Source organism: Halichondria panicea, chromosome 17, assembly GCF_963675165.1.
Source record: "Halichondria panicea chromosome 17, odHalPani1.1, whole genome shotgun sequence".
In the NCBI taxonomy this organism is placed as follows: domain Eukaryota; kingdom Metazoa; phylum Porifera; class Demospongiae; order Suberitida; family Halichondriidae; genus Halichondria; species Halichondria panicea.
Genome location: NC_087393.1, coordinates 3,452,932 through 3,471,852, shown reverse-complemented (window position 1 = coordinate 3,471,852; position 18,921 = coordinate 3,452,932). Strand labels below are relative to the sequence as shown.

At 41.4% G+C, this 18,921-nt stretch overlaps 3 protein-coding genes across 3 annotated transcripts in view; 2 read left to right on the top strand and 1 right to left on the bottom strand.

The window, feature by feature from the left end:
• Positions 1-510: 510 nt before the first annotated feature.
• Positions 511-16,358, bottom strand: LOC135351787 (pyridoxal-dependent decarboxylase domain-containing protein 1-like). Its single transcript, XM_064550881.1, has 25 exons — positions 16,223-16,358; positions 16,021-16,082; positions 15,867-15,896; positions 15,514-15,573; positions 14,811-14,966; positions 11,969-12,030; positions 11,810-11,879; positions 11,376-11,439; positions 11,274-11,304; positions 10,838-10,875; positions 10,372-10,535; positions 9,395-9,443; positions 9,273-9,344; positions 9,131-9,172; positions 8,839-8,983; positions 8,574-8,668; positions 8,218-8,418; positions 7,843-7,948; positions 7,547-7,605; positions 7,387-7,499; positions 6,946-7,105; positions 6,658-6,735; positions 6,444-6,536; positions 1,274-1,373; positions 511-928 (listed from the first exon to the last, which is right to left on the bottom strand). Exons 1-25 carry the CDS (start codon positions 16,232-16,234, stop codon positions 684-686), a joined length of 2,307 nt encoding a protein of 768 aa, XP_064406951.1. The 5' UTR covers positions 16,235-16,358; the 3' UTR covers positions 511-683.
• LOC135351789 (uncharacterized) lies at positions 3,762-5,809 on the top strand. Its single transcript, XM_064550883.1, has 4 exons — positions 3,762-4,279; positions 4,338-4,937; positions 4,990-5,253; positions 5,351-5,809. Exons 1-4 carry the CDS (start codon positions 4,168-4,170, stop codon positions 5,647-5,649), a joined length of 1,275 nt encoding a protein of 424 aa, XP_064406953.1. The 5' UTR covers positions 3,762-4,167; the 3' UTR covers positions 5,650-5,809.
• The window catches only part of LOC135351783 (uncharacterized), a 13,666-nt gene continuing 11,079 nt past the window's right edge, over positions 16,335-18,921 (top strand). The window contains exons 1-2 of the mRNA XM_064550877.1: positions 16,335-16,488; positions 16,550-18,596. Coding sequence (XP_064406947.1) covers positions 16,607-18,596 — 1,990 coding nt within the window. The 5' untranslated portion in view covers positions 16,335-16,488; positions 16,550-16,606. The remainder of the gene's footprint in view (positions 16,489-16,549; positions 18,597-18,921) is intronic.

Sequence of the window (18,921 nt, the reverse complement as noted above, 5' to 3'; positions counted from 1 at the left end):
CTTATAGTCTACTTGGGTGTGGGGCAGGGTTAAAGGTCATCAGCCAAGATGATATAAAAAATATAATTATGTACAACAAAACTAGAGCTAAATCCTGGCTGTTGACATGAATAATAAATAGATCTATAGAATGTTTCACAACCACAGTACAGAGGAGTGTTGTACAATAAATGCAGTACCATATAGCAGATTATTTTCGTATATTTCGTATTGTAGAGCTGTACAAATATTTAACGAGTAGTTTATCCAAAAATTACCGTATTGAGCATGGAAGTGGGCTAGCATAAATTTTTGGCACGTGATCGACAATCGTGATGAGTGTTAATCTCCCATTATTTTATTAAGAAGCCCATACACTTACTTTATGATGAGTTAGGGACCCTCGTAAGATACGTGCCAAAATACCGAATAACGCTCAAAATACCGACATTTAATACCCTTTTGTTTGAATAACGCTCAGTCTGCAGTATCAATTTTATACTAATACCACGCCACGTACGATGTAACAAACAAAATTATCGCCAAAATTAATGAACAATAAAGCAGTCTTAAAGACCAGAAAATTAATTACACTGATATACATGTACCTGATATAATTATATAGGTGATCTAATATAAGAATGAAAATGTACTACAAATAAACCATCAAAGCTCAAATTATCACAAAGCACCAAATTGCTTATCTAGTTCGTTGTAGCAGTCTGTTGCTCAGCAACCTCATCACCACGTTGCTGTTCTTCTATTGGTGGAGTGGGTGGAGTTTCATTAGTTGGCCCCTCCGTCTTGTCTGGTGTACTGGTCTCGTTTGGATCGGCTAAAAGTTGGTCTGGTGGTGAGCTCTCAATGGTAGAAGAGGATGTGTCAGCTGACTTTCCCTCCTGCACCTGCATCTTGTGCTTGTATGTGCTCTCCGTGGATTGAACCTTGCCTGCATGTGACAGATGTGTGCATGTTTGTATGTGTATGGGGGTACATCATCACATCTGTAACTAAATAATTATTGTGAATAGATATAAAAGTGTATATAATTATACATGTACCTAGCAAACTTAACTGTGCATGAACTTCAATAGGATATATATATATATATACCTTACAGTGGGTAGTGCACGGTGTAAAAAGTAGCTACATGTATGAAATTAAAAACAGCTAACCTTCGTATCTATAGACCCATGCAATAGCTAAAATTGTCACCAAATTAAGCGGTTATGTAGTGACCACCAGCCATCTGGTTCAATAATTATTGACCTCACAGGGATACATATACATGTACCTGATGACAGGTCAAACTGACGACCTTGAGGAGTGCTAGGGGAAGCAGGAGAGAACCAACTCCAAACAGAGCCAACCAGAGGAAGGTTTCTAAGCATACCCTGCGGATACAAATTGGGGTATAATAATATTATTGATGAGAGTGCATGCATGATTGTATATACATATCCCATAATTGCTAGCTTTACAACTATAACTATGTAGCTAAATTCGAGAAACTGTCATGCATGCATGTACACATTATTATACAATTTAACAGTCCTATGGGAAGAAAGGGAATGGCCTAAAATTTATGAACAGCTATCAATACAGACTCCTCCTTATTGATTGCAGCAAACAGTTATTGCGAGCCATGAAAGCAATGAATACAACACCTGTGGTGAGAAAGGGAGCCTAACATTCAGTCTTATAGATGTAAGGTATAAACAACTGATTCAACAAGCCAGGAAACTGGACTGGTTCAGTAAAGAAGAGAATTGATTGACTCCTAACAGGTCATTGAAAACAAGGTCCATGTAGTGCATGGCACTATGCACGCACTGTATGTACAAAACACAGCTGATATAAAAAAGCCATTGGGATGCAAATTTTTTACACACATGCGTATGAAATCTTGGACAATGAACTGTGGACTACTTCTGCTGCTTGTTGCAGCCCTCTATACCACAGGGTGTGTGAATGCTGAGACCATCACTGTCGCTGATGCCAAGAGAGCAATAACAGCTGCTTGGAAGCTCTATGGTGGAGCTAATACACTGCAAAAAAGCTACACTGCTACAGTGAAACTTAACAACGGACAAGATGTTGCTGTAAAATGTTACTTCGGTGCACATGGTGGAGAGCGTCTTGATTGTGGCTTGCCTCCACATCAATATCTGCTCCCCGAGTCCAAGGCCGACCAAATAGGAAACTGGTTCTTAACTAAAATTGCTGCAGATGGAAAATACCGTAAGGTTATGGGAGAAAAAGGATTGTGGTCGATGTGCCAACCTCTGGCACTTTGCAATTGGCAAAGAATTCAATTATCATCTTGAAGTTGAGGATAAAAGCAGCCTCAATTTGAAGCTACTGGCAAAGCTACTTTCACAGATGCTCAATTGATGGAAGATATATTATTTGGAGTCGTTTGGGAGTTTTTTTTACTGAAGCAATTAATAACTGAACATAAATTGTAGCTGCATATAGCTATTACTATAAAAGCAGGAGAGAAGGTAGTAACTGTTACATTTTAGCTTAATTTCAGTAACAGTAACTATAGTGTGTGTTAGACTTATAAGATCGACTCCAAATAATATATCTTCCTATACAGCAGTTGCATGATTAACAGCACAATCGCATGATGTGCTATTAGTGCACTGTAACTTATACAGCCCAATAACTGCATCATTAATTATAGTTACTCATTGCAATAAGGAATCAGGAGAGTGCATATATTTATGCACTCCTGAAGGGATTAACAGCACTCATAACAAGCACTGAATTGCTCTCGGCTTTGCCTAATGCAATTAGACGCCTTGCCATTGCTTGTTATGAGTGCTTATATTGACTCTTAACTATACTAATCATGCACACAAACAAACGAGTGTGCATGGAGGCACAATATACATACTTGATCGATACAATTCTGAACATGGAAGCAAAGCAAACAATATACAATGCAAATTGTTGCCCGGTGAGTGGGCAGATCAAAGCAATCCAGTGCTCAGTATATGGCATAATGCACTGGATTATATGCACTTGCACTGTGTGTACATGCAGTAGATTTCTTTAAGAGATATCCATTTGGGACTTATGTCCCACCCAATACCGTATAGCGGGTATATTTCGAGGGTATAAATTTTCGCGGATGGACCATTACAAAGAGATTTCGCGGATTTTATGTTCGTGATCTGAGTTCCAGCCTTTTGGCGCATGCGCACATCAACATGCAGCTGTACCTCCACACCGTTAGCCTCGAATCCATAATACTGAACACGCCTACTATTATAAATTTTTGTGGGTATAAATTTTCGCGATACAGGCTCAATCCGCAAAAACTGCGAACATTTATACCCTCGAAATATACCCGCTATACGCTATACGGTAACTCATCTGGTTCCTTTTATAGGCTACTACTTTTAATGGTATAATAAAACTTAAAAATTTACTATGGAATTCAGCAAACACTAAATTACATGTCTTTTATTTGACCAGTCAGACGAGTTTAACGTCATTGGGCAACAAGTTAGTTATTGCAGGCGCCCTCGTGCAACATGCCATATATTGCACTGGATGACATAATGCCCGAGGGCATTATGTTGCTCCAGTGCAATTATATGGCATCTGGCTGGGCAATAACTAATACTAATAATTTATACAATGCCAACAATGTGACCACGACCTGGGAACAGAACATTTTCACACAGTCTAATCCCGTTTACACAATACTTCAGTTATGCTGTATTCAGCTGATCAATTCATAAAACTAAACCTCAAAATATATGCGTGGCTTGACACGTAATTATGCCTTTGGCTTGAAACACTTCTTATTGACAAGTAAGCAAGTTTAAGAATGTATGTGACTGCATGTATTCACTTTAGATTTCCTGAAACGAAGTTGTTAGTGTTTCTTCTTCGTCTGGTATATAGCTATATGCAAGAGTGTACAGTTCCCCTCGTATCGAATATCCAAACAGATTTTTTAACTGATAGAACCAATTTTGAAAGAATGGCTAGCGGGCTACTTCTACTGCTGGTTGCAGCCCTCGTAGATAAACAAAAATACATCGTTACATCGTATATTCTGGGCATGCTCAGTATACCTAATGTAGTGCGTGTGTTCGCTCATGTGTATAACTATTGTACGGTGGATTATATGTGTTGTTGTAGGGTGGAGTGTCTGTGTTTATATTTGTGATGACTTTATATAATTATAATAATACCACGATACTGACAGTCAAGATGTATGCCAAACTTTGCTTGCCGCTACTCATTTGCTACTTTCAGATTTACTCTCAAACTATTAATGGTAGGTGGACAGAAGTGTTTGTAAAATTAATGATTTACATACAATAATTTCTTTGAAGCTGATCAATGTCAAGACTGTCTTCTTGCAAACAATGGTGATAGGCCACTACCAATACTTCTCAGACCAGCTAATGGAAATCGATTTAAGCCAAACCCAGTACAAGCCATCATCACTAGCTACAAGTTCAATTGTTCTGGTGTTATCACTGAGTGGAGAGCCCTAGTGGAGGGTAGTAGTATCGGAGCTTTTGAAGAGCAAATTTACACGATCTCCTTCCAAGTATGGAGACCAAACTCCCTCTCACCAGTAGACACTGATGGCTGCTACAACTTGGCTGGTTTCAACCATTTCTCACCTATTCCACTGGCTCATCCTGACACAACTGAGAGAGGAATAGTGACTGGGGTACCACTAGAGAGTGAAAGGATTGAGGTCCAACCAGGAGATGTGGTCGGGTTCTATCTGGAGGGTAGCAGGACCAGTCTCGATAGTATTCAGTTTGCTGGAGATGAAGACAACCCTAGTCCGTACATTGATGAGACAGTTTGGTTTGCTACTGATTTACTGACTCCTCGCCCTGAGACAGCCTGCATGTATCCTGTCGGCACATCCGGTCTACTCAATTCCTCTACTAACCTAGCTCCACTAATCTCTGTCGGTAAGTAATGATAATTATTACGATCAAATGTTGTTTAATAATTCTATTGCAGCAATAAGTACAAAGACTGTCGTGAGCCCAAGTTCAAGCTACACTATAACCACACTCTCCCATCGTATGCTCACCCCTACACCCACCCCCATACACACACTCTCAACGTCTCAGCCCGTTGTTACTACCGACACAAATCCTACTCGTGTAACAGAGAATACAGTGTATGCATTGATAGTACTACTAGTGGTATTAATAGTAGTGCTACTGATAGGTGCAACTTTATTCACTATACGCTGGGTGAGAAAAGCAACATCTCGATCAGGTGTGTTAAAAGAACAAATTAATTTTAAACTATTAGTGTAATTAAGAGGTACAGTTTAGTGTATATATTACACCAATAGAATCATATTTACATGCAGTTCCTGAAAATCAAGAAATGAAAATTGACCCAACGACAGACGAGAACGAAGCATATGGCCAGCTGAGGGAAGCTACGTCACCTGACAACCACTCTTATGACTACATGGACGAGACAGACATGACTATTGCAGCCACACAAAATCCAGCCTACCTAACAACAGTCAGTGATGACGTGCAATATTACGAAAATGAGGGCAAGCCAGAAGAGTTGGGAATGACAGCAAATGAAGCTTATGCTGTGACCAGAGAGACAGTCACAGATGTAGAGGATGCAGATAAATATGACTATGTAGTATAGCTCCTAGCGTTTGGTTTGACAAACAACGGAAAAGTATTAATTGCTGAGATGTCGCACACAACATACATGTATTAATCTTGTAAAGACATATAGAACACTGATAGCTATGACTCTCAAATACTTGCATAAGCTAGGGTTACATGTACCAGTTGTACTATGGAGATACGTTAGGCATGTTTGTATTCTGTGCATGAGCAAACGACCATGCACGTGCACTGCAAGGGTCTATATCATATGACATTTCTCAATCGCAAAGTAAAAAGTATGAATCAAAACTTTTGCATGGCAGATTTGACTCATTCACAACGGTTTATCAATAGTAGTACCAATACCATTGATACTACTAAAATACTTATAGTAACATAGAATGAGGCCGGCAAGTACAAACTATCCAGGGAGACAGCAATTTCAATTTCAAAAGTAACATTTCAGTTACACGTATGACATAATAGGGTTAAAGAATTGAATTGCTATCACCTATAATAATATAATATCTGTGACATAAGAACGAGCAGCATTTTAGTAGAGTCACCTGAGCAGACGGAGAATACACAGACATACTAGAACATAACCTGTAGCCGCCTACATGCTTTAGGTTAATAAATTAAGCTACATATGGATACACCATCAATCACAAACAGGTTGAACAATAAATGTAGGTCAATAATTACATGACATGTACATGTATTAAGGCTATATTCTTGTTTGGCTAATAACCTCCTGAGCATTTAAAACAAGACCCGACGAGGAAGTATGGTACAAGCATATACTGATACAACCACGCATGCACACACCTCGTCCTGTTCTTTCTGTGACTTCTCCTTATGCAGGTCACTCTGTGCTGACTGAATGCCCTGAATGATCTTCTCAGACATACCCTCTAGAAACTATATACAGAGTGAGAGATGGGAACCAGTTAAATAAGAGCGTAACTGCGATAATTCTTGCTCACAGTATCACACAATAACCTTAAAGCTAGCCCCATACAGAACTATAGCTATGCCTCGCCTTTTTGTTTTCCTCGTACATCTTTGTCTCCTCCAGTAAGTCCAGTACAAACTCTTGAAGATTTGTATCTGCAGATAGCTGCAAGCAGGTAAGACAAAGAATGGCGTCAGTCACATAAATTCACAAACTTGTGAATGTTGTAAGAAACATTACTCTTTACCCCTAAAAACTTACATTAGCTACAAGCTCGGTACCGAAATACACGAGTGTATACACCTAATCTTCTACAAGTCTAGCCAACGATTCGTACTGACCTGTACTTGCAAAACCTGCCACTCAGTTACTCACCTCCTTGATCATGATGCAGCTGAAGTTGCCATGCTGGAACGGCATGAAGGCAGAGTTCTTCTCTGCCATTGTATTTGCTAGGTCCACATTCATCTTGTTGAGCTCATTCACCTCCTCGAGAGAAAGCTCTGTCTTGGACGCCCATCCGCTGGGAACATACCTGGGGGTGGGGCAGGGTTAAAGGTCACCAGCAAAAATGATGTATAATACATGCACGTGCAACATTAAACATAAAGCAATAAAATAGTCGCACAATACATACATGTACATTGTATATACATGACGTAAATGCAATTTATTAAAAATTGCTCCGTATACCCACAGTATACAATAGATAAATATCTTGTACAAATCAATACTTATTCAGCGAAAGTAGTACTGATGGTAGACAAGTACTAGCATGCACAGCTGTTACATGTATGTCTACAGACTGAAGCTCACTGAATAAATCCACTGCCAAAGAAAGAGGGGAACTCGAGACACCTGAGGTTGGGCTGACCCTTCAGTTGAGTCTCTATAAGCCGCCTCGCCAGAGCCGTTGTGTGCAGCGATGTCTGAGGTCAAAGGTCAATTATGTATAGAGGTTTGGAACAGGACTTACCAATCTGTGCTGGAGGGCTGCAATTAATCTATCGACATCTTCTAACGATGTACTGTGCTCTGTGGAGTGTGTGTGGGGGAGGGGTACGACATCATGTGTACAGTGTACATGTATACAACAATATGGGGGGGTATGTGTAGCCATATTTGTAATCCTAGCCTAAAATTTATCATTTACATTTTTAGATTACAAATATTTCAGCAGCTATACCCTGAGGCATACATGTAATTAGAGGCTATCACAAGTCTTGTAAACTGTACAGAATACGAGTGACACAGACAAGTCAATATATTGACCTGGAAAAGAGATGATGGGGTTGAACTTGAAGCAGACTCCCTGGTGAGGCAGCTTGAGGGGAGAGACGCCAACCTTCGCAAAGTGAGCTTGAAGGTCTCTTGCAATCTGTACAGGAAGTACATTATTGATTGTGTATTCCGAGATAAAAATATCATAATTATTTACAAGTTTGCAAACTCAACATTCAAGGGTCTACCCTACATGTACCTACTGTACACCTAACCAGTGTGTTAATTAACTAGCACTTTACAAACTGTAGGCTAGCTAGGGTTAAGTTAATGGCTAGCACTTGGCAACACAAAGATATAGGCAAAACAAATTGAAGAACCAGGTCATGCATATACAGTACATCTCTAACTCTAAATGCTACTCACCATAGCATTGGCCACATTGCAGGTAGGCATCTCCAGCTCCTCAATAACCATAGTGGGTGTGGTCTCCTCTGAAGTGGGTGCTTCTTCAGACGGTGGCTCCTCACTGTCTGGAGTGGATGGGGCCACTAGCGGAGTAAACTCCACCTCTCCTCCTCCAAAATACTTGAAGAGCACGACAAATGACTGATGCTTTGGGATATCCTATACAACAGTTGTATGGACAATGATCACCAGCACATGCACAAAAGAAGTACATGCAGATAATTAAACTAAGGCCCGGGTGTAAGTGGTATTCGTGATTGAAAATAAAAGTATAACACGCCAAATAGGCACAAAAGTTATAATTCAGCACTCACAAATCTCCTAATGCCAGGGACTTCCTCCAGCTTGGTGATCATGTGCTGAGTGAGGTTATGGCAGTAGGAGACAGTCTCCACAAGTGTGTTAGTGCCTGTGGATGGTCGTCAAGGAAGGGGTGAACGAGATAACAACGTAAACAGTAGGTATACAAATTCATACTGAAAAGTGCTAAAAAGCTACAGAAGTAGTGCCAATCCTTGTAAGCCAATAGGCTTTAACTAGGATTGGCACTCCTTCTGATTAACTGTGGTTTATACTCACCTAGGTACTGCAAGCAGAGCCACAATGAGAGTGGGAGGAGCTTGTTGAGTCCCCCTGGCAACATACCAGCCCAGCTGGAGCGAGGGATAGGTACACACCCATCAGGTATCGCCATGTCAACAGGCGGAAACACTTCTTGATTCTCCTATACGAGAGAAGTAAATGATATTTGGTACGGTCAAAGTAAAGTAGTCAGGTGCAGTACACAGTGTATTTTTACGTGGCGCTGAACAAAAATATATCTTAGCATGGTCACCTCGCATAACTAATGGATTATGTACATGCAGCTCACCATATCGTCAGTGTCAATAATGTACGGTGTCTTGTGCAGTGTCTAGGTGAGAAAATAGTCAAGGAAATAAGACATACATTGTACAATAGTATGTGTAATTGGTGCTGACCATGCATGCTCATAATATTGAACTATAGGATACAAGAAAAGGACAGCTGAGCAGACCAAACCACGTCCCAGGGCTCAGAGTAATACTGTCTCCCTCGCGACATGCCTGAGGGGGTTAAAGCATCATGGAGACAAAGGAATAGGAATGTGACTTACAGTCACTTCTTGGTCCTCGGTGTTAAGACAGAGAGAGGAAACAGCATGTCTGCAGCAGGTACCGTTGATGGTTAAGCATTGTCATACTGAGCCACGAATGCAATACACACAAGTGAACGCACACAAGGCTAAAGCGTGTACACACACAAACAGCTACAGTCCCCTCACCCACTCCCCACACAAGGCTAAAGCCCGTACACACACAAACAGCTACAGTCCCCTCACTCCCTCCCTACACAAGGCTAAAGGGTGTACACACACAAACAGCTACAGTCCCCTCACTGAGGCTCACTCCCTCCCCACACAAGGCTAAAGCCCGTACACACACAAACAGCTACTGTCCCCTCACTCCCTCCCCACACAAGGCTAAAGCCCGTACACACACAAACAGCTACAGTCCCCTCACTCCCTCCCTACACAAGGCTAAAGCCCGTACACACAAACAGCTACAGTTCCCTCACTCCCTCCCCACACAAGGCTAAAGCGCGTACACACACAAACAGCTACAGTCCCCTAACTTCCTCCCTACACAAGGCTAAAGCCCGTACACACACAAACAGCTACAGTCCCCTAACTCCCTCCCCACACAAGGCTAAAGCCCGTACACACACAAACAGCTACAGTCCCCTCACTCCCTCCCAACACAAGGCTAAAGGGTGTACACACATAAACAGCTACAGTCCCCTAACTCCCTCCCTACACAAGGCTAAAGCCCGTACACACACAAACAGCTACTGTCCCCTCACTCCCTCCCTACACAAGGCTAAAGCCCGTACACACACAAACAGCTACTGTCCCCTCACTCCCTCCCAACACAAGGCTAAAGCCCGTACACACATAAACAGCTACAGTCCCCTAACTCCCTCCCTACACAAGGCTAAAGCCCGTACACACATAAACAGCTACAGTCCCCTCACTCACTCCCCACACATACAGTAGACCCCTTCCTTTACTTGTCCACACAGACTCTCCCTCACCCCTGCACGTGCATCCAGATGTTATGCTTGTTGCAAATCTCTCGTATCTTGCTCATGTCCTCCACGTGACCTGTGACTGGTGTGCCAGCGTGGGCGATCACCATCACGGGTACACGCCCCTCACTCACATCACGTGACACCGCCTCCTCTAATGCCTCCACATTCTGAGCGAACAATCATTACATGCTGGTACAATACTTTGTATAAGTCAGGTACATTACATGTACACATATGTAACAGCGTTCTCCCTTGATTTCTAATTTTACATAATTACATAACTGTACGTACGTCAGAAACCGACCAAATCGAGAAATGACAGCTACGACATAAACGTCTGAACGGCTAGTCCACACAGGGATACATGTAAATTGCAAAACTAAATTGTCAGAGGTTCTATGTTTGAAGGGAGCCTGGTTGAGTATGTCATGTGAGCGCATGGTACACATAATTGTTAGTAGTTACGTACCATTGTATTAGTTGACTGCTCGATAGGACCACATGGAACTGTGCAGGTGTGGGAGTGGGGGAAATGTTACACTCAAGTTTGCTATTAATAGCAGCACCATGCTTGTTTCTTTGTGTAACAATTATCCGAGCATAAACCAATTTTAAGGCGAAGAAAACGATGTGCGGTCATGCATATACTGGAGTTTGCAGAATCTTAATTGCAGCACACCAGTAAAAGCGTAGAGTGTTACACAATATGTGTACACACTGTGGTCTGTCATTTCCTATATAATGGACGCACGGTGCTTGTGTTGCAAAGATTCTGCAAACTCCAGTATGTACATACAATAAGTAAGAGCCAACTGATTGACGCCATTTGTGGGTATGAAAATAGGGTGAAGGCTTAGGGCGTTATTATAGGTGTTATATACGCGTGTGTAGATCAAGCAACTCACCGAGGCAACAGGAGGATTGTGGGATCCCAAACTGCAAATTGAGTGTGCATGTATGCGTTTACTTGTAATCAAAGCACTTTGATGTAGTTGAACTCCACCCACCTTTCCACAGACATTATAGAGCTGGGACAGCTGCCCAGAGTCACTGATGTAGAACACTGGAGCCCTGAGGCAAAACACAGGGTTAGGGATTACTACACTAGCAATACCGTATAACTGGTATATTTCGAGGGTATAAACTTTCACGGAATGACCGTTAGAAAGTTTTCGAGGATTTAATTTTCGCGGAATAGCAGCCTTTCTGCAGTATGCGATATTACATTCGTAGGTATAAATGTTTGCGGTATATAGATGCTTGATCAGCGAAAACCACGAACATTTATACCTTTGAAATATACACGCTATTGTAGGGTAAACAAAAGTCCAGAGGAGATTATTAGAGACATGGTTCCACACACAAAATTTCTATTAATTACAGTGTGTTTTGGGTGCTCGTTGCATATCATGTAGCTAGGATGCATGGCTCAGGGACTCACTTTTCGTGAAATTCAGAGCATCCATTGATAGCATATTTGTCATACTTAGCAAAGATGGCCATCTGCATAACTGCAGACAGGTAGCAATCAGTGTATAGCATGAAATGTCAACGAGTTACTAAGATACAAACAGGTACCATAGCAACAGACCACACCCACCTCTTGCCAAGCCCTCTTTGAGGTCGTCATGATAGAACGGAGTCAGCTTCTTCCCTGTCAACCTGAGTGCATGTGCAGGTTAACCCTCATAAGTTAAAAGAACACGTACTATATACACATGACTTACACTGCATATATACAAGACTTACGTAATGAAATCAATAATGGTATGAGAAATTGCTATTAGTCTTATTATTTTATGCCTATCATGACAGGCAATCAAACATCATAAACAGCTTCTTCTAATTTACGATAAAACTTGCGCTATGAAATCATACTTTTGTATGTTTGTGAATATAACTTGTACTGGTACGAGAGATTGCTATTAGTCAACTTACAGCTTATTATTTTATGAAGGCAATCGACATTTCTTAATCATTCTTCTATTTTACGATATATACTTGCAAAAATTTATAGCAGACTAAAACTACATTTCTAAGGTTGAAATATTGTTTAGGTGGCTCGCCATGGAGACTGAACTCAACAGTAATTCTGTGCACAGTAAAGAAGACCGGAGTCCTGGTAAAGATGACTACGAACTACCACACATCGACTTCAAAACACAGCTGGACAAGAACACTCAGTCAGCTGCCTGTGTCAACTCCATGGAGATACCTCTAACGAGCAATGAGGCGGTGGACACTAGCGACACAGAATGTATTTACGAGGTCCCAGTACCAATAGCAGAAATGCAACCGACTTTCTCTGTCAAACAGCAACCAGAAAAATCATCTCTACCTCAAATTGGAGAAGCAAAAAGAAACCACAAATATTTTCATGTTTTAAATACAAAAATCAGACGAAATCCACAGTTTCGATATTTCATTGCTATTGCTGCAGCTGCTCTAGTATTAGGTGCACTAGCTTTGCTTCTCACACTGATTCAATTTGGAACCACTTCAAACAAATTTTCAGACGTACAGACTGAAAATGGAGAATTTCAAAAGAGCTCTAATCAAGAAATAAATAATGTGCTGGCTCAACAAAATATTTCTTACACTTTCTTAAGAAACGTCCTTTCTCAGCAACTAAATTATTCTGAAAGCAAGTTTGCAAACACAGACACTGAAATAGCAGCCGTATGGAATCAGCTAAACCATTCAGAGGAAAGCCATGCACAATTTCATAAATATTCAGCCGACGAAATAAACAGAATTTGGACAAACCTGAACTTATCGCAAAAAATTCTACAATTACAACTGAACAACTCTAACGAAGAGATTCATTATCTTCGTGCTAAGCTAAACCAAGAAACATAACAGAAAATTTGAGACAAGAAATACAAAATGAACTGAACAATTCGACAAACGATATTCTGTTACAACTCAACAACTCTTACCAACAGCTAAAGGAGGAGCTTAATGGAGAGATACAGACACTAAAGGCTAACATCAACAGCGCTGGCCGACTAGTACAGTCGCTAGAAAATCAACTAAACATTTCGAAATGAAGCTGTTGAAAACTCAGCTCAATGACACTGGTGAGGAACTGCTGACAATGCAAACTCAACTAAACTACTCAAAGCAAACTATTCAATTACTACAAGCTCAAACGAATGCTTCTACAGAAGATACACTAAATTTACTACATAACTTACGGCAACAAACACTGAACATTGAAGAACATGTCCGCAATTGATATAGACACTTTAACCAGGTACATAATCCCAGCTAGCTCTTGTAAGAATATTTCTCCAGATCAGCCATCGGGAATGTACTCAGTTTACACCAGCACCGGTGTCAGTCAAGTCTATTGTGACATGAATCGAACCAGATGCCTCAGCTGCAATAGTACGGTTGGATGGACACAGGTAGCTAACATTAACTTGACCGACCCTAACCAAAACTGTCCGGATGGATTTCGACAGGTCAATAGGACAAGTCCACCACTGCGTACCTGTGGCATACCAAACACTGCAGAGTGTGTGTCGGTTACATATGGAACTTTTGGTATTGAGTACTCCCACGTCTGTGGACGAGTTATAAGATATCAAGAAAAAAACCTAACGCATTTTCACGATACTTTCATATCAATTCCCTCACAATAGACTCTGTCTATGTAGATGGTGTAAGCCTCACACACGGACAGTCGCCACGACAACACATCTGGACATTTGCTGCAGCTGTGGGCGAGACTGACAGCGATAGCGACATCAGCACCTGCCCGTGCACTCGATCCGATCGTGATTGGACGGGAGTGGTGCCACCATTTGTTAACGAAGATTATTTCTGTGCAACCAGTAGAAGGCAAACACTACAGCAAGCTTTCTACTATGAAGACCCACTTTGGGACGGTAAGGGGTGCGGGAATGTCAGCACTTGCTGTGATTTCAATTCTCCACCATGGTTTTGCAAGCAGCTCCCCCAGCCGACTACAGATGATATCGAGTTGAGGCTTTGTGGTGATGGTAGGAGCAGCAATGAAGATACACCGCTTGAGCTTGTGGAGCTATTTGTTAGTTAGACATTAGATAGATGACATGGACACTACAAAATCGTCACTTTGAAACTTTGGTACAATACAGACAGCACAAACTTTTTAGTACAGAGTTACAATGTACACGTATTATTTGTAGGCACACTGTTTTCACCAGCATAAGGAATAATTTAAAGACGAACATGATTGAGCTGCAGTTTTTGATAACCCGGCCGTACACAAGCTGTGGGCAACCTAACTTACAAATCAGGTAACAGAAAAGAATGGCCCCGGGTAATTATATATGTACACAAACAAACAGACCACATGAAGTAAGGAAGTGCACTACCAGTAGTGTCGCATTATAGCAATTAGGCACAGCCATAACTTCACAAAAAAGAGGCTAGAAGCAAAGACAGTAACATACTTAAACAGGGCCATGAGTGTCTTGGTGGTCTGAAGGGACAGCTGCCTGGAGGCCTTGTCAATGTCAACGGTGGAGAGGGCCACATAGAGGTAAGCAGCCACGCTGCGAGCTAGTACTGCGATATGGGTTCCTCCTGCACGCAGCGAAGTCTTGGGACTGTGGGGGAAGAGGACACATCGATATAATGATTATGGTTAATAAGCACACCTGGTATTTTTACTTATGATTTAGACCTTGCTTTATAAGCTCAATGTGGACAGAGTCCACAGTTCATTTTTGCTCCAGATGGTAGCTCATAGTTATGCAAACTAAAATATAGAATCCGATGATTTGAGCAAGGGACTAACGTATAACCATATATATGTAGCCTAATCAGAAAACAATTAAAGCGGAATCGAAAACATTGGCTAGAAGCCTCAAAGATCTTACCTGTACTCGGATTACCATAGAGCAGCTACAGCTGGATACACATACTGACTGACACACAGACAATGTAGGTCACTGTGCACATGCGCCAAGGCATATCAAGTGTTTTTACAAATGAACATAGTACATGTACACGAAGCTGTGATGAATGACTCTCTACAGCCCAACTATACTAGGGCTGTGTATGTAGAAAATTAATCACCGCAAAACAACAAACTTATAATAAAAATCCACTTGCACCAAATAACGAGCCAATCATAATTATACAGAGACTTACATTTCCTCCAGTTTTAACAGCTGCTTCAGTTTCTCCAGTACCACACTGAACTCCTGGGACCTGCAGTAATTGTTATGGGTGTTATGATGTTCATCGCTATGGATATTAGGGAATGCAATAGTGCTTGTGAACACAAGATCTAAGGGCATATCATATACAGTACGTGCATGTGCACAGTGCATCACCATGGATATTAGGGAATGCAATGGCAAGGCCTAAGGGTATATTACATACAGCATGTGCCATCGCTATGGATATTATGGAATGCACAATTTGGACAGGTACATGTACAGTATTAATGGGAGTGCCACATACAGCATTTCAGGTACCAATCAAACCAGACAATGACTTACTCCGGTGCAATGGCGGGAGACACAGGTTTACTGTTAACTGTCAAGGATCAAATGTTAACATTTCTATGGGTGGTGAGACACAATGAAGTCTCCATTTATGTTTGGTATTACAAGACGACCACATGGTGGATGTGCATTATTTGGATTAGGATACACTTGGCTCTCAATTGGCTGCAAGAGATCCTCGAGCCATTTCTGTACAGCAGCATTCAGCTCCTATATGCAATAGAGGTCAATAAACAGCTGCCAAAATCATCTAGCTGTGATAGAGATAGATACATGTAGATCTATAGCTGTAGCTGTGTACGTGTATGATCAGCTAGAATTACACCCTCTTTAGAAACTAGATTACTTACTGACTGATCCATCTTTCTGCTAGCTGATAGGTACGTAGTAGGTAGCAAACTAGGCCTACTTAACCACGTGGTATACCTTTTTTTGTACACAAGCTCTGTATGGTTGCAAGGCAGGCACACATACGTACATACTTGTGACGTGTAAAGCCACGCCTTCTCTGTATAGAAAAACGGTAAGAGGGGTGTGTCAACTCACCTTCTTGTGTCCCAATGCTGTCAAGAGTGCTCATATCCCTGGTTATCCCTGACCTCTTGCTACACATATTGTAAGTCATTGTTCATATAAATGAGTAGTAGACTAAGTTCATCATTACCTTTCCCATCCAGAATCCAACGATCATAAACACTGTTTGGCTACTGCCACGTCGCCCGGATAGGGTAGCCATGGCAGATGTACTGGAGGTGGACCATCACCTTTATCCTACTGGGAGCACCCCCCTTCATTTAGCAGCTAATAACAATGACACAAAGACTCTAGCACAGCTCTTGCATTCGTACTACAACCTTGCCGATCGCATCAACCTAATTGATGGAAATGGCCGAACTCCTCTTGTTGTTGCACTGAAAAATGGACGCATGGAGGCTGCTGTTTTGTTAATTGAAGCTGGAGCTGACGTGAAAGTTTCTTATCTGAAAGACAATAAAACTGTTATCGATGTGTTAAGTACAGAAAGTTGCTTTCTTCCGATTGTAAGCAGGCTGGCTGAATTATGTGTTCTCGATTGTCTAACTCCTGCTGCAGTAGCTCCATGGTTACATTCCTTAGCATATGAATGCACAGAGACAGAGTTGAACAAAATTGACACTATTCTGACAGCTTTCCCAAGCTTGGTTGATGCTAAGGATAACCTTGGATGTACACCGTTGCACTATGCTGCGACTAGTGGGGCTCTAAACACAGTATTACTAATTCTCAAGTTCACTCCTGATCTCAAAACCAGAAATCCTTATGGAAACACCGCACTGCATTTAGCGTGTGAAAAAGGCCACTTGATCATCGTTAAAACCATCCTTAGTCAAGGAGAGGAGCCACATTCGCTATTGAGAATCAAAAATCAACTGGAACGTACACCTCTACATATAGCCATGTACTCAAAGCAGCTTGTAACTGTACAATACATTATTGAGGAATGCAAGTCTTCCATTGATATTTCACTCAGGGACACTGATGGACACACAGTCTCCACATTACTGTTTACTTTGCGTTTCTCTGTGGGACTTGATTTAGAGGAAACGTTATCGATCCCGTGTCTAACTGTAGATGAAGCCACCTGGTTGCTACATGAGTGTGTGTGGTGTGAGAATGTGGCAGGCATTGCATCTTCCATAACACAAGGGGCGATTGTAAACAGCTTTGATTTCATGCAGCAAACACCGCTATTGGTGGCTAGCCAGCTCGGAAATGTCAGGGCATGTAGAGCCCTTATAGAGGGTGGGGCTAATCCAAACGTCTATGATGAATCCTCAAAGACCCCCCTCCACTATGCATGCAAGTGTGAACGAGAAGACGTCTTCAAATACTTGCTCTCTCTGAAGAATATTGATCTTAAGCTCTTTTATCAAACGTATGATGACCCACTCACCTTAGAACAAATTGAAAGCTTGCTTTACTACTACAGATACTCCAAGTCCCCACAGTTACCTGATTGTTGGTTGGACTGGCTCGTTCTAGCCGCTTCAAATCAACTAATTGCTCCCAATACCTTCACTGCATTTGCACAAGAAATTTACCGCGGATCCCACCTTGTTGCTAAAATACGAGAGCATAAGGTATCAATACCAACGGACAGAAAGGATATCAATATCTCTATTGATGAGGCGTTAAAAACTGAGGTGTCGACTTATCCAGTGCTGTCATATCTGAACCAGAAGGCTCTCCCAGTTTTAATGAGGAGGTGCAGTTCTGTACGTGGTTACCCCCTGGAGCCAATGCGAGATATTATGAAGCAGCAGAAACCGACCACTCACCCTTCAAGATCGCCTCCATTCACATTCGGGAAGTTCAAACAGACCAGTACCAGAAAACGTCCACGAAACATTGGTTATTTCGGTCCTAGAAACACTCTTAATTCGTTCCAGGGCAACAAGCTAATCTCCTTTTTTCATTGCCTACTAGTTCACAAAAACTTCAAAGTATTTGAATGGACCCTCACTGAAGCTTTACATAGATTCCCAGACTGTGTAGACTTCATGTTTCCCCAAGGGAAGGATCACCAAAGATCTTTGTTGTTGGACTTGATTGGAAAATATTTTGAGGAACTGGAAAGCTGTCTGGAGTCACTGGGTGTTGTTAAGGTGATCAAGACTCGGCTTATGGAGAAGACCCCCCAAAAGTTTTGCATGGAGCAAGCTCTCCTGCTGTACCTAATTTCAGGTGAGTATAGGGTCATTTACAAACAAACAAACAAAAATGTACAAGTGTAGTGTACACACAATTATTTGTTCCACAGTGAGCTTTTCACTTCAAAGTTTGCATATTTTTTCATTTTCAGCTTATGTGATGTCGTGGAAATATTATTAAGAACTCTGATGCACAAAATACACACTATTTATACAAAAAACAAAACCACAGAAGGACATGCAACTAAAATAACCACTAGAACTAACACAGAGGGTGACAGTTACTTTATGATAAATCATAAGCTATCTAAAGATAGTTTTTTGTCCATATTGTGGTAACATAACACCTCAGGTTACCA